General features: G+C 42.9%; 1 protein-coding gene across 2 annotated transcripts in view; it reads left to right on the top strand.

Annotated features, from left to right (window-relative positions):
• LOC137236585 (uncharacterized) overlaps positions 1–4680 on the top strand; it is a 112077-nt gene extending 107397 nt beyond the window's left edge. Inside the window, exon 8 of one of the 2 annotated variants that reach the window (XM_067759352.1) lies at positions 4204–4680. In XM_067759352.1, coding sequence (XP_067615453.1) covers positions 4204–4479 — 276 coding nt within the window. In that variant the 3' untranslated portion in view covers positions 4480–4680. The remainder of the gene's footprint in view (positions 1–4203) is intronic. The other variant, XM_067759354.1, reaches the window with a different exon arrangement.
• The last annotated feature ends 17239 nt before the right edge of the window (positions 4681–21919 follow it).

Here is a 21919-nt window from a genome sequence, read left to right on the forward strand (position 1 = left end):
CGATGAGATGTGGTGGTCAAGAAATAACGTTGAGAGTAGGCGAACGGGAGCAAGAGGTAGTGACATGTACAACTATGGTAGAAACGAATAGCGAAGATTTCAAGGAACACAACCCAATGGCGGCGATAGAGACTAGCAAGACAGAAGATGCGGTGAGTAAATTTCTGAGCCAAGAATTACAGGTATGTGCAAAGATGACAGGAGTATCCAACGTGGCCACACACAAAATAGTTATGAGGGACGACCGTCCAATTAAGCAAAGGTACTATCCGAAGAATCCGAAAATGCAAGAAATTATCAACAAAGAAGTCGACGAGCTGATTGAAAAAGGTTGCATCGAACCATCGAATAGCCCGCACAGCGCACCCATAGTTTTGGCAAAGAAGAAGAATGGTAAATGGAGACTCTGCGTAGACTACCGTCAACTAAACGCAAGATCAGTACCAGACGCATACCCTTTACCTCGTATACAACATATCTTGGACAAATTAAGAAGCGCGAGATTTATCAGTAGCTTGGACTTGAAAAATGGATATTGGCAAATCTCTATGGAAACAAGCAGCAAGCAATACACCGCATTCACAGTACCTGGGCGTGGACTATACCAATGGAGGGTAATGCCATTTGGCTTGCACTCAGCCCCAGCAACTTTCCAAAGAGCACTTGATCGTGTCATAGGACCAGAATTGGAACCATACGCGTTTGCTTATCATTACAAGCAAAACATTGGAAGATCACATTGCACATTTAACTGAAGTATTTCGAAGGCTGCATAGAGCAAACCTGAGGATAAACCCGGAAAAATGTGAGTTTTTTTAAGAAAAGGTTAAAATATCTAGGTCATGTCGTTAGCGAGGAACGCATCCATACCGACCCAGACAAGATAGCAGCCAACAAAGAACTGGAACCACCGAAGAATATACGAGTTACGGCGTTTTCTAGGAGTCGTGTCATGGTATAGAAGATTCGTGACGGATTTTTCACAAGTGTCACACCCGTTAACATCGATGCTCAAGAAAGGTAGTAAGTGGAGGTGGTCTGAAGAGCAAAAATCAGCATTCGAAGCACTTAAGGCAGCACTGACGCAGGCACCGGTACTCGCTTGTCCAGATTTTTCGAGGAAGTTTAGTTTACAGACGGATACAAGTGATTTTGGTCTTGGTGCAGTACTTACGCAAGGTTCAGGCGACGAAGAGCGAGTAATAGCATACGCAAGCCGCAGGTTAAACAAGGCAGAGATGAACTACTCACCGACAGAAAAGGAGTGTTTGGCAATAGTCTGGGCAATACGAAAAATGAGGCCATACGTAGAAGGATACACGTTTACAGTAATAACAGATCACCTAGCGTTGAAATGGTTGAATGCCATAGAGAGTCCGACTGGTCGGATTGCGAGATGGGCGCTGGAACTACAGCAATACTCATTTGACGTACAGTATCGAAAAGGAAAGTTGAACGTTGTGGCAGATGCATTATCAAGGCAACCGATGGACGAGCAGTTGGGTACGTTGACGATGGACGACGGAAAAGCCGAGTGTAAGTGGCTTAAAGCAAAGATGGAAGATGTAAGAAAGGCCCCGGAGAAATTCCCAGAGTACGTTATCGAGGATGGAAAGTTGTACAGACGCATAGGAAGTCGGGTGGATGGCGAAGATGCAGTGCCATGGAAGCTATGTGTGCCGACTCCACAGAGACGCAGAGTGCTAGATGAGATTCACGACACACCAAGCGCAGGGCATATGGGCATCCGAAAATCGATAGCAAGAGCAACAACACGTTATTACTGGCCAGGAATGTTCAGGGATATAAGGAAATACGTACAGCAATGTCACACATGTCAAATATACAAACCGAGTCAACAGCAAGCCGCGGGTAAAATGCTAACGAAGATTTCAGAGGAGCCTTGGGCAACAGTCTGTGCAGACTTTGTTGGTCCAATGCCACGATCGAAGCATGGGAACACGATGGCATTAGTCTTCCTAGACAAATTTTCAAAATGGGTAGAGGTAGTACCAATCAGAAAGGCAACGACAGAATGTTTAATAAGAGGATTTCGAGAGAGGATTTTGGCACGGTTCGGCGTTCCAAAAGTATTTATTACGGACAACGGAGCGCAGTTTATCAGTAGACGTTTTAAGAGATTTTTAGAGGAACTTGGCGTGAAACACCAATTAACGGCACCGTACGCACCGCAGGAGAACCCGACAGAGAGGGCAAACAGGAACATCAAGAGGATGATAGCACAATTTACGGGAAAGGAGCAGAAGACATGGGATGAGTTTTTACCAGAGATAACGCTGGCATTGAATACAAGTGTATGTGAATCGGCCGGTTACAGTCCAGCATACATAGTACAAGGGAGGGAACCGAGAATCCCCAACAGCCTTTACGATGAGCAGACATTTGGTACAGGTGAGAAATTAGCGAACCCAGGAGAGAAGTCAACGAGGATGAAAGAAATATTCGAGATGGTACGACGGAAGCAAGAGAGAGCATCCATGGAGCAAGCGAAGTATTAAAATTTAAGAAGGCAATGGCGACCGGCGATAGGCGACCTAGTGCTGGTAAAGGAACATCAGCTGTCAAAAGCGGCGGATAACTTTGCAGCCAAACTAGCCAGTGGACCTCACCGGGTAACGAACTTTGTGTCACCAGTGATCGTAGAGCTAGACAAAGTCTTCAGAGGAAGGAGGAGGACAGCCCACCTAAGTGAGCTGAAAGCATACCACGCAGCCGACGCCGCCGACAACAACGAATCCAGGAGGCAAAGTCATAAACAAAGATACAAGAAGGGCGCTAGTGAAGATCAAACCGCGTCAACATCGCCAAATCGAATAGCAAACAACAATCCCGAGGTACAACAACAGAGAAAGAACAGCGAGGTTGCCATTTGCGGTACGCTCAAACGAGTCAGCGAAGAGACCGAGAGACAACACGGAGAGAACCAAGGTACAAGTCAACAGCTGATGGCATACAGAGACGGTCAAGTACAAAACATTGCGGAGAATCAGGTATGAATATTTCCAGAAAATAAATTACAGATCGCCAGAGAACCGGCACATGGATCAAGATTACACCTGGGAAGGCAGTTCGCTATGGCAGCCTTAAACGAACACACACCCCGAGACAACTGCGGAATTACAGACTATTTTGTAAGATTCTACTTCAATCCGGATGAAATCGGTAGTAACGGACATGCCCAACCGAGACAGTGTCAAATCATACACGAAGAAATTTCATATCAAGAAGTACGGAATTCGAATCAACCACTAAAAGCTCGGTAAACTCTAACCACAATTACATAAATATCCCATAAATATACTCTTTAACTAGGCGCATGATATACCACGTTTTTTTAAAATCCACCATACACCCCAGCAAACATTTAGGTTAGAAAACGATTAGAAGACGAATCGAATTCTAATGTATTTCTCTAAGGTAGAAGGTTAGAGGACGATTTGCGAAACTGTCGCGAATTATAGCATTCTCGACAAAAAGGGGACTTCGTTTTCGATATCGAGAAAAGGGTTAGAATTGTAATCGAATTCTAACGTCAAATTCTAATGAGTTTCTAATGAGAATTTTCAAGTGATGCGCAATTTAATTCAATTATTGAAAATCAGCGAAATTGTTATTGTTTCATTTTATTAAATACGTTTATTTGGTTATAATCTTATGTATTAAGAATGAACATATTTCAAAGGCTTTTTCTATTATAATAAATTAAAAACGTACTTAAAGATTGTGCTCAGCGTTGGTTTGAGGTACGGATGAGGAAGCGTTTTCTTAATGCCATTCAAGTAGCCCTGCAATAATCTGCTCGCTTTCCTTTTTTAACCTTTTTTAATTCATTTTCACTTACTAGTATTTATTATTATAAATAAAAAAAACTTATTTCTCAACTCTTAATATTTCCACTATTTTCATTTGTTTGTATGACACTAATAATGAGTGATCATGTCGTGGAAATAATCGATAACTGTGACAATAATCATAACATCGCATTTCTGGTGTTATTCGAATCGTTTCACAGTCGAATTCTAACCTAGTTCTCTAACCTAGATTTTGATTCGAATTGCATTAGAGAACTACATTAGAATTCTAATGTAAAACTAAAATATTTCTCTAACGTTAGAAACTGTGTTTGCTGGGACGTTGGGAACACCCTAAAGAAAATCCACCAGTTTTTCATTTATTTTATAGACTGGCATCACACATACCGCCGACGGGAAGGGCAGAGAAACGCCAACAACTAACGACGACAGCGAAATATTGAGCCGTAAGGCCAGCGAGGTCAACGGCAGCCTCAACCACAACGACGACAGCAGAATATTAAGCCGTAAGGCCAGCGGGGTCAACGGCAGCCTCAACGACAAAAGCAGCGTCATATTGAGCCGGATGGCCAGCGACGGCAGCGACGACGAAGTAGCATGGGCGAACACCACTTCCGCGTACGGATCACGCGCACCGACCTGGTGACGGTGGGTCTCATTGCGGCAGGTGAGCGGGGAGTGTGAGGACCCCAAAGCCGAGGACTTTGTATCCTCACAACATACACATATCAATACATTTTTCTAAAGAACATACATTTTGAAATAACTTGAAATGTATAATAATATTTGAATTTATCACTTATACATTTTATATGAAGCACCAGAAATATACATATGTATACCTTTATGAATTATACCCTAAATACATATATTCTGTTGTACATTGAATTGATAATTATTAAATTAAAGAACAAATTAGACTTGCGCACTTTTGCACGCAAGCCAAATACTTACATTTTCGCAAACATAAATTTTAAATATAGGATCACCCTAACATGTATTGAATATCTGGGAGGGAGGTAGATACACACAAAACATAAAAATGCAGCGGTCAATCCCTTTTGTAGCATTATACGTCACACACTGTATTGTATCATTATATGCCACACCTACTGTAACATACTTGCAGCTTTACGCATAACAAATTCAAATATATTTTAGTAATAATCATATTACAATTATTGAACTAACCCAGACGGCACGGAATGCCGAATATGAGACACATATCACAGTTAGGTAGGTAGGTAGGTTGAACTGGCCGGCCCATGAGGACCTCACATAGACTGATTGTGTCCGTAGTGTTACCAGAAGTTTGTTTTAACGACCAAACTGAAAAACCCTATCAAAACCAGGACCTATGTTATAAAATAACTCCGTCCTCTTGGCAAATACTAGAAGTTTCCTAGGACTTAAGCCACTTGCTGCTTCTAGATCTGACAGCTGTGTCACTCCTAATAGCTGGAGTCTTAGCCTGGCAAGTGCAGGGCACGAGCACAGAACGTGCTCGATCGTTTCCTCCTCCAACCCGCACTTCCTACACCTGCTATCACTGACCAAGCCTAATTTAAAGGCATGTGACGCCAGAAGGCAGTGTCCAGTCAGAATACCCGTCATGAGTCTACAGTCCTCTCTTTTTAATGATAGAAGCAACTGTGTTAGTCTAAGGTTGTAAGACCTACACATAATCTTCGACACTTTACAGCCCCGCGCTTGAACCCACGCCTTTTCTGCTTGGTCGATCATGTGCACCTCTCGCATTCGCTTTATCTCTCCCAATCTAATTGGGACGTCTACGGAGCAAGCTTCAAGGGATGCGCCCTTTTTAGCTAATTCGTCCGCTTTTTCATTCCCATCTATTCCCATATGCCCTGGGACCCAATATAGATGTATGCTTCTCCCTGTCCCGATTCTCTCCAGAGACTGCTTACACTCTAACACGCATTTAGATGCTGTGCTATGCGAGATTATTGCCTTAATTGCTGCTTGACTGTCAATATAAAAGTTAACACGGTTGCAGCTTAAGATATTCTCTTCCAGGGTTTCTACTGCTTTGGTTACGGCTAATATTTCCGCTTGGAAAACGCTACAGTAATCCGGCAGACTGTAGGATCTGCTTAACTCCGGATCAGCGCAGTATACCGCAGACCCTACTCCTTCCACTATTTTGGAACCATAGGTGTACACATGTATCGCCTCGTCCGCCATTTGCGCACCCTTGCGCCAACCGTCCACCTCTATTGTGGCCTTAAGATCTCCCTCAAAGTGCAGGTAGGGAATCATGTAGTCTGTTCGTCTTGTGACTGAGGACGCTATACTACTATGGCCATATGGTCGGCGCTCAAGCTGCCCCGAAGCATCGAGCCTGGTTGCGGTCGTTAACGCTTTATTCTTTGCTACCAGGTCTACAGGTGGAATGTGTAGAATGGCATACAGTGCAGCCGTCGGGGTTGTTTTCAGGGCTCCCGTAATGCAAAGCATCGATAGTCTGCATACCCCCTCTAATTTTTTGAGGTATGTTGTTTTTTGTGTGGCTTTCCACCAAACAAGAACTCCATAGTATAGAATAGGGCTTACAATCGCTGTAAAAACCCAATGAGAAAGAGAGGGCGATAGGCCCCACGTACACCCCAGCATTCTTTTACATGCATAGAGTGCCGTTGAGGCCTTCTTAACCCTCTCCTCCAAGTTGAGCTTCCATGACAGCTTACTGTCTAGGATGATTCCTAGATATTTTGTGCAAGGTTTCTCCTGTAAGGTCACCGCTCCTAACTTAGGCCTGGTCCAATTTGGGACCTTGTCCCTCTTTGTAAACAAGACCATATCCGTCTTCTCCGCATTGACTTTCAGCCCGACATTAGATGCCCAGGTATGAATATCCCGAAGCGCCCGATCCATCAAAGAACTAATCGTTGGAAGGCATTTTCCACTTATGACAATTGCAACGTCATCTGCGTAAGCCGTAAGTTTTACGGGTCCCTCATCGAATTGCCTGAGCAGTTGGTTGATGACCAGTGTCCACAGCAGAGGTGATAGCACCCCTCCCTGCGGCGTGCCCCTGTCCACTGATTTCGTGGCCTCGTACAATCCCCATTGTGATGTAATCTTTCTGCAATTTAACATGCAGCCGATCCATCTGATTAAGGCAGGATGTACTTTAATGTAATTAAGACCATCCATAATCGCCCATTTTGCAACATTATTGAAAGCCCCGGCAATGTCCAAGAAGACTCTTACAGCATACTCCTTATATTCCAGGGATTTCTCTATGCTTATTACCACCCTATGCAATGCGGTGTCTACCGACTTGCCTTTGGTGTACGCATGCTGTGTTGTGGAGAGCAGCTTTTCATCCACGTTGGACTTTATGTACACATCTATCAGCCTCTCAAAGGTTTTGAGCAGAAATGATGTTAAGCTAATGGGTCTATAGTCTTTGGGATACACGTGACCGATCTTCCCCGCCTTTGGTAGAAAAGCTACACGAGCAGTTCTCCAAGAGTGCGGTACATGATTCAGTCTTATGCACCCATCGAATATTATTTTAAGCCATTCCACGACCGCCCTACTTGAGACTTGTAGCATGGCCGGGAATATACCATCTGGGCCTGGCGATTTAAACTTAGAAAACGTCTTCACTGCCCACTCGATCTTGGTATCGGTCACCAAGCCCGGCACCACTAGCTCCGTGATCGAAGTGTGAGTGATGTCTGCTGGTTCTTCTAAACCGTCTCCCGATGGGAAATGTGTATCGAGAAGCACCTCAAGGGATTCCTCACTATCACGTGACCATTCCCCGTTCTCTTTCTTTATTAGTCCATGGACTATGTTTCCCTTTGTTAGGACTTTTTTCAACCGTGCTGTTTCACTGGAGCACTCTATGTCCGTACAGAAACTTTTCCATGAGTTTCTCTTCGCCCTGGTAATTTCACGCTTGTAGATCCTCAGTAGATCCCTGTACTCGTCCCGACACGCTTCGCTTTCCGCGGTCTTTGCGAGTTTAAACATTTCTTTTACCTGTCTTCTTAGAAGACTCAGCTCATTGCTCCACCATGGCGGCTTTGCTTTTCCTCTGAATCTTCTTAGAGGGCAAGCTTTGTTATACGCAGTCATAAGTGTCCTTGTTAGGAATTCATTCGACTCCTCCAGTTCCTCTACATTAGCAACCTCTTTGGGTTGTCCCAGTTTCGTTTCTACATGTTTCTGGAATTTAGTCCAATTCGTTGCCCTAGGGTTTCTAAAGGTTCCTCCCTTCTCTACCCTCTTTAGTGGGATGCTGAAGCTTATATACGCATGGTCGGAGAAGGATGGTCTATCGAGAACCATCCAATCATACCTTGATATATCACGCTCGGAGCTCAATGTAATATCCAGAACATTGCTGGATGTTGGACCAATGTATGTGGGTTCTACTCCATTTGGGAAATAAAACAACACCGGTTAACATGTAATATAATAGTTTTAATTAGCAATAAATTATTTAGTCGCGGTCAAAATTGGTCAAACGTCCGATTCTTAGCTTAGCGGCCGAATTATATTGTCCGTTCCACTTAGTCTTTTTCGTTGTCATTCGTCAGGGTTGTATTGGCAAGTATGTTAGGTGCGATCCTGTACTAGTACGTCTGTCCACTACGGGTTGTGCGGTTATCGATTCCCACATTCGGCCATCCTGCGCGTTCATTCGACCCGAATGAAGGGTCCCATTTCTTCATGAATTCCGCGACTGTAGTAGTTCGTCCAGGCCCCTCGTGATCTCCGACTTTCGCAACCTCATATCTGCCATGTTCAAGTTTTTCCAATATTTTATAAGGTCCGAGGTACTTCGGCTTCAATTTTAGACCAGAACCATACTGTGTACGTTTAATCGCTACCAGCTCGTTTACGTTGTACTCTACTTCAGCTTTGCGACGGGCGTTATATGTTCTTCGGTTTTCGTCCTGGATCGTAGCAATATTTTCTCTCGCTTGATGGCGGCTTTGCTCGCGATCCGAATTGATTTCTTCTATGGCAACATCTAAGAGTTCTTGAAGTTCTGGAATACCGTTTACGCGCATATCTAACCCGGTAAGAATTTTGAATGGTGATATTTTTGTACTGCGGGGTGGAGTGTTGTTAATCGTTTGTTGTACTCGATCTAACTGCTTATACCAACTACCAGGACTCTCACTACAGAGTTTAGATACCATAGGAACTACGATTTTGTGCATGCGCTCCACCTGGCCATTCCCTCTCGGTACACCTGTAGCAATCATTAGATGCTGGATACTTTCGCCTTCACAATATTCTTTGAAGAGATTCGATGTGAAAGCTGCGCCTCTGTCGGTGATGATACGCTTAGGGTTCCCAAATACTGCTGATTGTTTTCTAAGCCTGTCGACGATCGCATCTGCACCTGTATTTTTAGTCGCGTAGAGCCAAACGAATTTAGAAAAAGCGTCCACGACTACCAATATGTAGTTGTACGCTTTGTTTGTCAGCTCCATAGGCCCGACGTGGTCTATGTGGTATGTACCTAAAGGGCGGTCTTCCTTTTTAATAGGTTTAAGAAACCCTTCCTTTTTCCCCATCTTACTATCCGTTACGATGCACTCGATACAACTTTCGACAACGCGTGCTGCTTTTGACTTTAGCTGTGGAATAAAAAACGATTTCTCAACTAATTCTTGAGTCCTTTTACTGGAAAAATGACCTTCCTTGTGTGCTGTTCGGATTATCTCCTGTTCCATGAGCGATGGGACAACAATCAACTCCTTGACGGGATCCTTGTGTACCACGCCATGCTTCATATAAAAATCTTCGTACTCGTCCTTTTCAATGATCTTACGCACAGCTCTTACCCAATCGTCTTTTTCTTGGGCTTGCTTTAACCGATGATGCAATGCGTCTTCCATAAGCAAACAGGAAACTCTGCTCAAGGCGTCTACATGCCTCATCTTGGTGCCACTTCTGTGTTCGATTTCGTAGTCGAAATCTTGTAAGTACATTGCCCAACGAGAAACTCTCACTGGTACGTCTCGTTTTCTCATCGTCATTGCAAAGGCATTGCAGTCCGTAATGATTTTGAACTTGATGCCCATCAAGTACACTCGCCATTTCTTTAGGGCTTCTACGATGGCTAGCGCTTCTAGCTCGTAAGAGTGATAAGTTTCCTCGCTCGGTTTCGTCTTCCTGCTCATAAATTGGACAGGGTGAAACTGTTGATCGTCCGGGTTTCTCTGCAAAAGCACGGCACCATATCCATGCTTGGAAGCGTCTGTGTGCACCTCAGTCACAGCTTTCGGGTCGTACAATGTTAGCACTGGTGCGTTAACTAGAGCGGCTTTGAGCTGCTGGAATGCAGCTAGCTGTTCGTCGCCCAACGCGAACCTTACATCTTGCTTCAGCGTATCTGAAAGTGGTCTTGCTATGTTTGCGTAACCTTCGATGAATCTTCTGAAATAGGACATCAAGCCGAGAAAACGTTGCATAGACTTGCGATCTCGAGGCAGAGGGAAATGCTTAATGGCGTTCGTTTTTACCTCGGATGGTTTAATCGTATTGTTCTCGATAACGTATCCCAGAAATTCAACTCTACGTAAAAGAAATTGACACTTGTTCCACTGAATTTTCAACCCATTTGCTGCAGCCGTCTTCAACACCAACTCCAACTTTTGAATACCTTCAGTTTCATCCTTGGAGGGAATTACTAAGTCATCCATGTAGGCTATGACTACTCCATCTGTAATTAAATCTCTCAGGACGGCAAATATAAATCTTGAAAATGCAGCCGGCGAATTACAGATGCCGAACGGCGCGTATAAAAACTCAAATTGACCACTCCAAGTGACGAATGCGGTGTATTTGCGGGACTCTGTATTTAAAGGGACATGGAAGAAACCGTTTTTCAGGTCAAGCGTCGTGAAAACCTTGGCTCCCTGCAAGCGTTCGAGGACGTCATCCATAACTGGCATCGGAAAATTATCTCGCACGATTTTGGCATTCAATCTTCTGTAATCGCAACAGAGTCTTTTTTCGCCATTTTTCTTGGGTACGAGGACAATTGGTGAGGCATATTCTGAGGTACTGGGTTTAATGACCCCCTCCTTTAACCACTGAGTTACCTTCTCCTGCACCAAACACTGATCCGCATAAGACATTCGCCTTGGTCGCTCATACACCGGCTTATCGTCCTTCATGATTATTTTCATCTCAACTGGCTCCTTAGCGCCGCGCATTGGCTTGTGTGCATCTATTAGTTGTCTGACCTTGCTTGCTTGGTTGCTACTAAGGTGAGATAATTCTGCTACGGATAATTTGCTCGCATCTACCGTCAGGCACATGTCGCCAAACTCCCTTATCAGCTCAGGAATCCTGTTTTTATCTTCTCCCTGATCGCGTGTATTACCATTTTCCTCCGCAACTGCTTCGCCTGCCCCGATATCTTTGTTTGATGACGATGATATCGGTTCGGCCTTCCCGTCGCTAGGACGCTCTGTCACTGTTGACTTAATAAACCTGCGCTCCGCGGCGCTCACGCCGCCCTTCTTCAAATCATATGCTGACACCTGCTTCTGCCCAAGCAGTTCACCAACTGCATTAGCGAGCTTCAATATGGTCGGCTGCTGCCCTCCTACTGCCCCTTCGGTCTGCTCTTCGCGTGAGTCGTCCGATGTATGTGCGCATACCTGTGGCTGCGCAACCAATTCCGTCGTTAACTTCTCCTGCTTAGACCCCTTCCTGTGAAACTCAACGCCTTCTTCTGTAACGGTCAAGTCAACTTGTTTAAGAACATCGTTGCCAACCACAATAGCATAACTCAGATCTCGCTCATTGGCTACGTGGAATGTTATGTGCAAGGGAATATCGTCAATGATCATATGTTGCGTGAAACTACCTATGGTTACTAGCTCGCTGTTGCCTATGCCTACTAATCGCCGCTTTTCTTTAGTTATTAGATCGACGTCCAACCGTAGCATCACCAACGTATCATGTCGCATTAGACACAAATCCGAACCAGTATCTATTAACGCTGACATAGTTTGGGGCATCATATTCGGCGCCGTGAAAACCAAATCTTTAAAAATCAGACCACCCCTGATACCTGTCATCGTGTTAACACTATCCTTGTCCGACTTCACTTTTACATCTGGTTTGCATTCCGTTGCACGGTGGCCCTCTTCACCGCATTTAAAACATTTTACTTTGCTACGCTTACAATTTCTGGCGATATGCGAATTGTCGCCGCATCGGAAACATTTCCTCTCACCGGAGCTGTAACTCGGTACTGCCTTGTTTGATGACGATGGCTGCACCGAGCTGGGAGCAAAGGGTTGAGGTTTTCCTTGCTGAACTTTTTCGTAAACTTTAATTTGATACTTGAGATCATCTATGGACTTCGCTTGATACAAGTTGATTTTGTTTGATTTCGCATCCGGTATGCCGTCGATAAAATACTGTATTAGGCTGTGGTCATCCAAGCTTATACATTTCCCGATTTCCATCAAGCTATACAAATATTCGCGTAGGTCTTCTCCATGACGCTTACGACGATTTCTCAGGGCCCGGTGTACCTCTATAGATGACACTGCAGTTCCGAACTCTTCTTTCAGCGCTGCCTTGAGTGAGCCCCAATTGCTAACACCTGTCTGGCTTCGTACGAACATTTTCGCAGCTCCCTTTAGTAACTGCTTAGCATAGATGTATTTTTGCAGCTCACTCCATTGTACGGCTATTGCGTTCTCTTCAAAATCCTGGACCCACTGCTCAAAACTAGGGTTCCCTGATCCGCTGAATTGCGTCATAGAGTCTTCAACGTCGCGTAGAGTAAATATTGAACGCTCGACAATAGGAAAATGGGCTCTGCGTCTACTACCTGCGTCATCGGATTCGACATCATAATCTTCGTTAGCATTCAGGCCGAAGTGTTCCAACAACCTATCCTGTAGTGTAGCCTTCCGTCCAGTAGTCGCCAACCCAAGTTCTTCTAATGTTTCTTTTAGTCCGTCTACGGTCAAGCCTAGTATCTGTTCGCGGTTCATGGTCTTACGATTTGATACAAAAGGTTATTTAAAATATTATGGTATATGAAATATGAATTAATATTATTATATACGCTTATATCTAAACTCAGTGGCGGACACTATTTGATTATCAAACGAAATTAAATAACAATTCAAAATTTTATTATTGTACTTTGACAATGTCTAGCAATATATATTCAAGCAAATTTTGATTAGCTATTAGTGTATGAAATTGGTTTTTTTTTTTTTAAGTGTCCTTTTTTCGCCGCCACTACTGTGTGCAATTACAAAAAAAAAAATCTGAACAAATGGAATACATACAAGACATAAAAACTTAGCTGTGATGTCTTCAACTTCGCTGCTTGCTACTGCTCAGCCGTTTCCGAACTTCGCTGCTGTCACGATAAATAAAATAAAATAATATACTGAAAGCTTGCTTTTCATGCGTGTCGTTGTCGCCTGCGTCGGTTGTGCTGTGTCCTCTGCTCGCGCCACTTGCTTGGCTGTAATGTCGTGCTGGTACGATATGCGTTCGTTTGATGCTGCTCTGTTTCTAAAATGTTGGCGCTCCTATGACTTGCGCTGTTTGATCGCCCAAATGTCGTACTTCTGCCAATGAACTGTTGATACCTCGGCCTCAAAATACCGTTTTTTTCGATTACGGTTTTTTGTAGATTTATGGCGAAATGCACCTTTTTTAATTTCTACGCCAATTATGCACTTTGTTATTTCGATAACTTATTTCTGCTATTTAATGTTCGAGCAGTTCAAATTTTTTACTTTGATGTTTTTTCGTTTGGCCGATTGCCTTTTAAATTTTTTCAAATGCACGTCTTCGCATGTGTATGAATATGCACGCACTTTTCTTTTGCAAAGTGTTCTTTTTAATGAAATAACTACTGCAAAAATAAATCACTGCGAAGTCATCCCACTTCTGACACCAATTTGTGGGTTCTACTCCATTTGGGAAATAAAACAACACCGGTTAACATGTAATATAATAGTTTTAATTAGCAATAAATTATTTAGTCGCGGTCAAAATTGGTCAAACGTCCGATTCTTAGCTTAGCGGCCGAATTATATTGTCCGTTCCACTTAGTCTTTTTCGTTGTCATTCGTCAGGGTTGTATTGGCAAGTATGTTAGGTGCGATCCTGTACTATTTCCTCTGTCCACTACGGGTTGTGCGGTTATCGATTCCCACATGTATGTAGGAACATTTCCCCTGTTGGCTATCTGCAAATTGGTTTGCAGGATGTAACAAAATAGAGATTCGCCTCTCTCGTTCGTATCTGCTCCTCCCCACGCATTGTGGTGCGCATTTGCATCTGCGCCTATGACCAACCGCCCTTTGCGCCCTTCCTCCTGTACTAGCCTTTTGCACTCCATCGGTGGAACCTCCGCGGCATGGGCCATGTAGCAGGACGCCAGGATAAATGCCTGCTTATTCTTTTGCTCAACGGCCACCGCTACGAGATCCTCGGTGGTGTAATTAGGCAGCATATATGAATGCAGCTGTTTCCTTACCATTACTACAGCTCGCACCCGTCCTTCCGTTTGTGCGTAGTAAACGCCAAACCCGCACGCGCTAAGTCCAGAAACCTTTCCTCCCGATGAGAGCCACGGCTCCTGGATCAGCGCCACGTCAAACGAACCCTCCTCAAGGGTTAGGAGGAGTTCGCTCGACGCCACTTTACTGTGTTGGAGGTTTATCTGTAGGACTCGCAGCACCATTGGGCTGTTTGTCCCCCTCCAGCACCTTCGTCTTGACGTCGTCGTCCTCCTCTTGCCCTTTTGGTTTAGAGTATTCGAGGCCCCCTTCAGCCCCTCGTGAATGTTGTGCCGTGTGTTCCTCTGTGCGAGTCACAGCACCATTTAGCGGTTGGTCCTCTTCTAGCACGTTCGTGGTGACGTCGGGGACCTCCACCTGTATTTTTTCCCTTAGGCTTCTGAGGTCCTTTTCGACTTCGCCCACTTCCAGCGTGTTAGGATTTTTATCCTCGGGACTTCTTTTCCTGAGTCGCATGTAAATTTTGCCAGTGCCAAAGGACATTTTGCCAAGCTGCGTGTACAAAATATCCTCCGCCTGCTTGTTTATTTGGAAGATGTAGAACTGACCATCCTCGGTAGGCCGAGATACACTAAGTACCTTCCAATCCTGTGTCGGTATGTTCGGATTCTGATTCTGCAGAAGTCGCAGTGTATCCTCCGACTTCATCACGCATGGTATCCATACCTTAACTTTTGGTACCGTGGGGATTTGCGCTTTATCCACCACCTCAAACCGCGCGTTCGTGCCTTGCCTTTGGAGGTTTGGAACGACTTCCTCCAGCCACCGCAAGCTCGCGATGTTGCCGCACGCTATCATCTTCACACCATTATACCATCCCCCCGAATCAAAGGTTGGAAGGGGCTTACTTGGTTGTTCCCGCATCATCTTAAGCATTAAGCTAATAAGCTTCCTTTCCACAGATCTCCACCTTTCAGTAGTCATTTGTCCGAGCGGACTGCTACGATCAACCAGCGCCACAGTCAGTGACTGCTTTGCCACATCACTCATCTTCTCGGAAAAAGCAGGAGTCTTAGTGTTATCTCCCTTTGGAACCTCCGAGAACACCGGAGTCTTCGCGTTAACTCCCTTTAGCGCCTCCGAGAAAGCCGGAGTCTTAGCGTTATCTCCCTTTGGCTTATCTCCTACTTCCGTAGTTGGAACTTCCCTCTGACTGGCAGCTTTCGAGGTAGTTGCTACCTCGCTATTGGAACCCATCTGTCTTACAGCTTTGGGCCTACTTGTCTTGTCTATGCGACTGCCCTGCCTCGCGGCTCTAGGACTGGGTCCTTTCTGCCTCTTGAAAGCAGGCTTGTCGCCTTCTGCCGAACGTTGCCTCTTCATTCTGCCATTCGACGCTTCTTCCTCCTCGTACCGGTTGCAAAACCGAGGGTTTCTCGCAGCAAACCTTTTGAACTGCCTTCGACCTACTTCTACCGCTTCATGGGCCCATTCCAAGCCCTCAATCTCCACTTCTGTTGGGTCGACCACTGCTCCCAAGCGTTGTACAATTCTTAGTGCTGCACGGTACTGCGAGAGAGCTCTTTTACTTCCTCTGCTCCGTACCCTTCTCCACTCTTCTACTCCGTTTTCATTTGTGTGCTTCTCCAACACGGAGTTCATTGAATCAGCACTACTCTCGCTCCCCGAGTCTGACGCATCGCTTAATTCGTATTTGTCGTCCTTGGATTGCGACTCAGTCCTCCTCTTTACATCCTCCTTATTACATTCAGGTAATGAGTTGTTCATCTTGGTCGTACGACCACCTGCCCGACAAGGCGGGCTCAGCGGTACAGTATTATATACGGGGAAAGAACCGTCCGCCACAGCAGCGCCCCTTACTGCGGTAAGGCCATAACTACTTCCCGAGATGGCCCGGTATCGGGAAGGCTCCGTTCGAATACAGCCGAATTTATCCCCTGGCTGCAAATCGTCCAATAGGTACGGTGCGCATAACACCCTGGATTAGGGGGTTGGCAGTTCTTGGTCACCGACATCCCGCCGCCCTCCTATGAGGCGAAACGGCGTAGATGTCAGTCCTAAACAGCTCCGCCTCATAGTCGGGCGCTATGGAGTTCGGCTAAGCCCTCACACCAACGACAAGGTGCCTACCCTAGTGAGGGCATATCACAGTTAATAAATTATAAATATAAACACACAACCCATTGTAATATACATACAAACATTCGACTAATTGTGGGAAAATACCAAAATATTCAAACTGATCTGCTGACGCTGCAAATTGTACAAAACTACATGTATGGAGTTATGCATACAAAACTACATGTATACAAAGACTGTATACAAACGTACATGTATGCATAACCCATTTCCTATGTACTTATTTTTAGTTATTAGTATTAAGATATTTATGAATGTATAGGTTAAGTAAATTAGTATAAAAGACAATAATTTATTCAATAAAGGAGAGACTTAATGTCGCACCATCAAACGTGCAACGTCTTTCAATTACGAATATTTCACTTTGCACACTCAAAATCCAATGTACCCAGTTACAAATTCAAGATACATAATAACTTAAGTGAACGGAGATCAGTAGCAAGTCGTCAAAGTAAGCGCCGCTACTAATTGAAATTTCGCTATACATATTTACGCACTAGCATACAACACACCAACGCACGCCATACAACAGAAGGCAGAAGCATTGGGCAAAGCAAAACACAACATTAGAATCAGGTGACCACAAACAAATATACAAACACACAATATATAAACCAAAGCCTGGAAAGCCCGGTATGAGCAAGTACAAAGGCATTGTATTCAATAAGGAGCATTATGGTGCATGAAAATTCATGGGAAGGAAATATTTACCGGAATAACAAATGTTTTATATTGTTAATACTATTAGTTGAAAGTTGTTATTATAAAATAACCGTTTGCCTGCGTGCAAAAATTAGTATATAAGGGCGACGAGTTCGCATTAAGATTCAGAGATTAGGAGACAGGCATACGAGTCGGTAGGTTTTATCACTACCGACCAAGAGTACACCTGAAGGTTTTTCACTTCATTTGTACTAAAAGTATACTCGTCTGGAGGCTTTATTATTCCATTCGACCGCAGAGGTTGGCCGAGGGCTTTATTACCTCAGTCACCTCTTACAAAGTAAGGGAATCAGCTAGGAGTAGAAATAGAATTTTTATTAAATAAATACTTTTGTAACGTTTTATGAGAATAAACAGGGTTATTCTTTTAGAAGGATCGGTAGGAATTTCTACTTTCAGGAACCCTGGACGGACTGAGGCTAACCCCGGCAAAGTCAAAGGAAAAGTCCGTCACACTTGCTAATAGGCTATATTGTCGTGCATCATGTTATTATTATTATTTTATATAACAATGACAATGAGATTTTAAAATGATCCTGCACATTTTCTTAAAATATAATTACATATGTTTTTGGTGTTTGCGACTTTGAAAATTAATTTTTTTTTCACTCTTACTTAATACATACTAAATGGCTAGGTATCTACACGCACTAACTAACAGCACAATTCAATAATTGATACCTTTTTCAGTAACCAAATTTTACATTAAGTTTCAGCGCAAGTTAACGTACACTTCCGAGTTAAAAATTAGCACCAAAGATTATCTGCAAATTCAAATTCATTTTCTTCCTCTTTTTTTTTATTAAGAAAAACTTGGATGAATTGTAAACCAGCTTCTAAATCATTTTTGGAAAAAAAATCGAAATTTTACTTCAGAACCTTATTAAAATGTTTGAGTATGCAGCTTTTTGTAATTCACTACATTCTTTTAGGCTGGCATTACAAGGTTGTAGTCTAACCGAATTCCCGCTGATTTTTGACAATTATTATCGAAACTTTAGCTTACGATTGGAAAATTATTTCTATATGGAAGAAAATGTGAAAATGCGTACTCGCAAAGTTTGCAGATATTCTAAGTGTCTACTTAAGATTTTCCAATCTCTTGCCACAACATTTTTGACTTTCGTTTACGTGGCTTTCGTTAATCATTTCTTTAACGTGTTACAGAAGAAAATAGCTAGCAATATGTGTTAATATCTTTTGCAGCTGTGAATTTACTTGCAGGTGTACATATGTACATCGGACCGTATCGGGAAAAACAAAAACAGCAAATTTCGAGAAGGAAAAAAAATGTTCATTCCCCCCTCCCCCTTTTTCTTTAAGGCTTACGGCCGCATTAAGTACCCACAAAAAGGAACTAATACTAAGGGTATAATATTCCTAACTAGTCCGCGTCACGGAACGAACTCACCCTGTTTCCGGTCGTGTTTGTCGTACGTAGTGTTGCAGCAGGCCTATGTCCGGGCCCTGCTGTTGTTGTTGTTATAGCCGGTGTCTCAGAGCCACTCCGCTGTTGATAGGTTGTTTAGGAGCATACGCAGCGTTAGCATTACCTCCTGCTTGATAATTTAATGGATTGCTACGTTGTTGACGTGGTGGTTGGCCTTGCTGTTGCCTACGACGATTATAGTTACCACGACCATTCGCTGCTTAAAATTATAATGATGATTGCAATGAAGTGAGGTCGTATTGGTACTAACCCCTAAACGAGCTTGCGACGAAAGTAAGATCTTCAGTAGGCGCAGAAATCGCGGAAGTTGTCTCCTCGTGCCGAATAAACTTTGCATATATCTTAATATTTGAACGATTGTTTTACCGTGGCGGGGCGTGTGTACGAGGCTTTAAAAGGGATGGAGCCTCGTTTTTATAATCGGGTTTACCCCTTTTTCCAGAAATTAAAGCAATTACAAGCCCGTCGTTGTTATTGGGCTAACTCAATATATTTGGCAATGGTTTATTATTCCAACACTTGAAAAGTACAATTTCTTCACGCTTGCGGCAAACGCACCATCAAGAGCAACGCCAAAAGGGGAAAACGATCTGCTTCTTCAATTGGTTTTTTGCTTTTCCTGTTGCTCCAGTTTTATGCTATTATTTTCACAACTAATAGCTACCGCGTTTGCGAATTGGTTTTTCGTTTATGTGGGAATGCTTTTTGTCCCGGAATTTTAGGCAAATTTAAGGAAAAATTTATTTTCCTTGCCGCGATTTTTTTTCTTGCCTGCTGGCGCTGTCAATGCTTTCGATCCCCCTTTCCGGAAACAACGTGTTTCTCCCTAGCGATCGCCGATTTTTTCTTGTTTCTTTCGATACTTTTCCATCGCAACTTTTAGGTCCCATCACCAGTCACTAGGTGTGTTCGCACGAAAACGCTCCCAGTGGATCGTAACCGTAGACCATAACAGCAGACCGTAACAACGGTTTTGTGACACCAATTTAAACCAATATTGGTTTTTAATTCCGACAAAATGCAAAACCGACTTGGATTCCATGACAGCCCTGATTATGTTAGGCAAGATGCACACGAGGCTTAGCTTCATAGACGCGTACAAGGTATGATATGTAGCTATGATTTCTCTACGCCTCAAGATCTGAACACGATGCTACTTTCGAGCGTCGCTACAAACAGCAAACAATTACTGAAAAAAATAAGAAATTAAATTTCTTCAGGAATATCCGTCCCAGAACCAAAGGAAAATAGGTATTAAAAGTTGTTTGCATCCCTGTGCCTTTGTAAATTATGAAAGGCAACTTTACACCACCGCGGACTAGAGATTGGATTTCTAGTTTCCAATACGTTTTAGCCTTTTAATCGCTTCAACAATGTCTAGTAAAGCTTTTATGGTGTTGAATACTCTTTTTTGCTTTGGTAATATACCTTTCACGCACTTCTATTAACTAAAATGACATTTTCTAACTAATTACACAAATTTGCATACAAAAAAAGGACGTGTGGCACTCGGGGACTGCCGTGGTAAAGCTATTGCATATTATCAACTTATGCAATTATAATATTTATGCAACATTTTGTTTTCTTTGATATTAATTCAAGTTTTGTCTTTGATATTAATTCTAGTTAACCTTTTTAAGCGTAGTGACCGATAAAAAAACAAATTTTTTACTTTTATTGAATAAATGAGAAGTTAATATTTAACTTTCACTTTAAATTTAACTTTATTTTTAACTTTAACTTTCACTTTCACTTTAACTTTAACTTTATTTTTAACTTTAACATTCACTTTAACTTTAACTTTAACTTTAAATTTAACTTTAACTTTAACCTTAACTTTAACTTTAACTTTGACTTTAACTTTAACTTTAACCTTAACTTTAACTTTATTTTTAACTTTAACTTTCGCTTTCACTTTAACATTCACTTTAACTTTTACTTTAACTTTAACCTTGACTTTAACTTTAACTTTCACTTTAACTTTATTTTTAACTTTAACTTTCGCTTTAAGTTTAACATTCACTTTAACTTTAACTTGATCCGGGGTGGGCGTGAGCTTAGCACCTGCTAAGAAGCCAACCTAATATAAACGCACGCAAGTCATTTTCTGTCAAAAATGTCTCATGCACATACAACTTGTAGGAGAGCAACTCAAATTGAATTTGCTGCGTGAAAACCTAACTCGATTTCCAATTTTTGTTCCGCGTGACATTTAGATTTGACGTTTGCACACATGCTTTACATTGTCGCAACGCATGCTTATTTAGGTTAGGGCAAAAAACGCCGGTTGTTTGCGTGCGCTAAAAAAACGAAGTGCGGTTTTATTAGGTTGGTTTGTAAGCGACCATATATGTATACGATAAGCGATAGCACAATGGCTACTTCGTGAAAATCAACGACAGCTCTTTTAGTTTGAATTCGATGGTCGTACCCGTGAGGAAGTGTCGCACGCGCGCTTAAAACAGAGTACCAAAGAGTGCGTGTGACACGTGTTCACCGTTCAAGCATTGAAATCAAACTAAATAAATAATTGATTTTGCTTTCGTGCTCGCTACGCGTTCGTGTTTACTAACCCATTCTCAATTTGGTAACCGTGTAAATGTAGTGGTGCCCACCGCTGTTTATGATAGAGATCCAATTTTATGTATTTGGCCTGTTGCTAACACCGAGCCTTTTCGGATCTTTTTTGACAAATATCCGTTACGGTTTTTTTTGATTTAGTCGCCAAGCCCGCGATAAAATCTATGCAATAGCTTAAAAAATTTAAACAAACATCTTGTTATTCCTTTTTTTCAAGCGTACGTATGCTCAGCGACCAACATTGCTGTACGCTTAGCTACATGAAGTTTTCATGCAGCTGACGCCTCGTACGCAGCTCTGCATTCAAGTACATGTGTTCAAGATCAAAGCGTACAGACTTCGATGCAGCGTCTAATACGCGTCTATGACGCGTAGCCTTGTGTGCACCAAAGCATGAAAGTTTCATGTAGCTAGGCGTAAATAAATCACCGACCCAGATTGCCCATTCACGAGTTCAAAATTGCTTTGTTCTGCGCATTTACGTCACAGTTGACTGAGCGAATGAAAGAAAGAGAGAAAAAAAGAAGAGCTATAGGAAAATAACGTATGAATTGCCCATAAAAAACAGCTGATCTTTTGTTTACATGCACAATGCGCAATCCTCTGTTAGTGATTTGTGCTAGGCGTACAGCAATGTTGGTCGCTAGGCATAAATACGCCTAGAAAAG

The sequence above is a fragment of the Eurosta solidaginis genome, chromosome 1 (genome assembly GCF_040869045.1).
Source record: "Eurosta solidaginis isolate ZX-2024a chromosome 1, ASM4086904v1, whole genome shotgun sequence".
Lineage (NCBI taxonomy): Eukaryota > Metazoa > Arthropoda > Insecta > Diptera > Tephritidae > Eurosta > Eurosta solidaginis.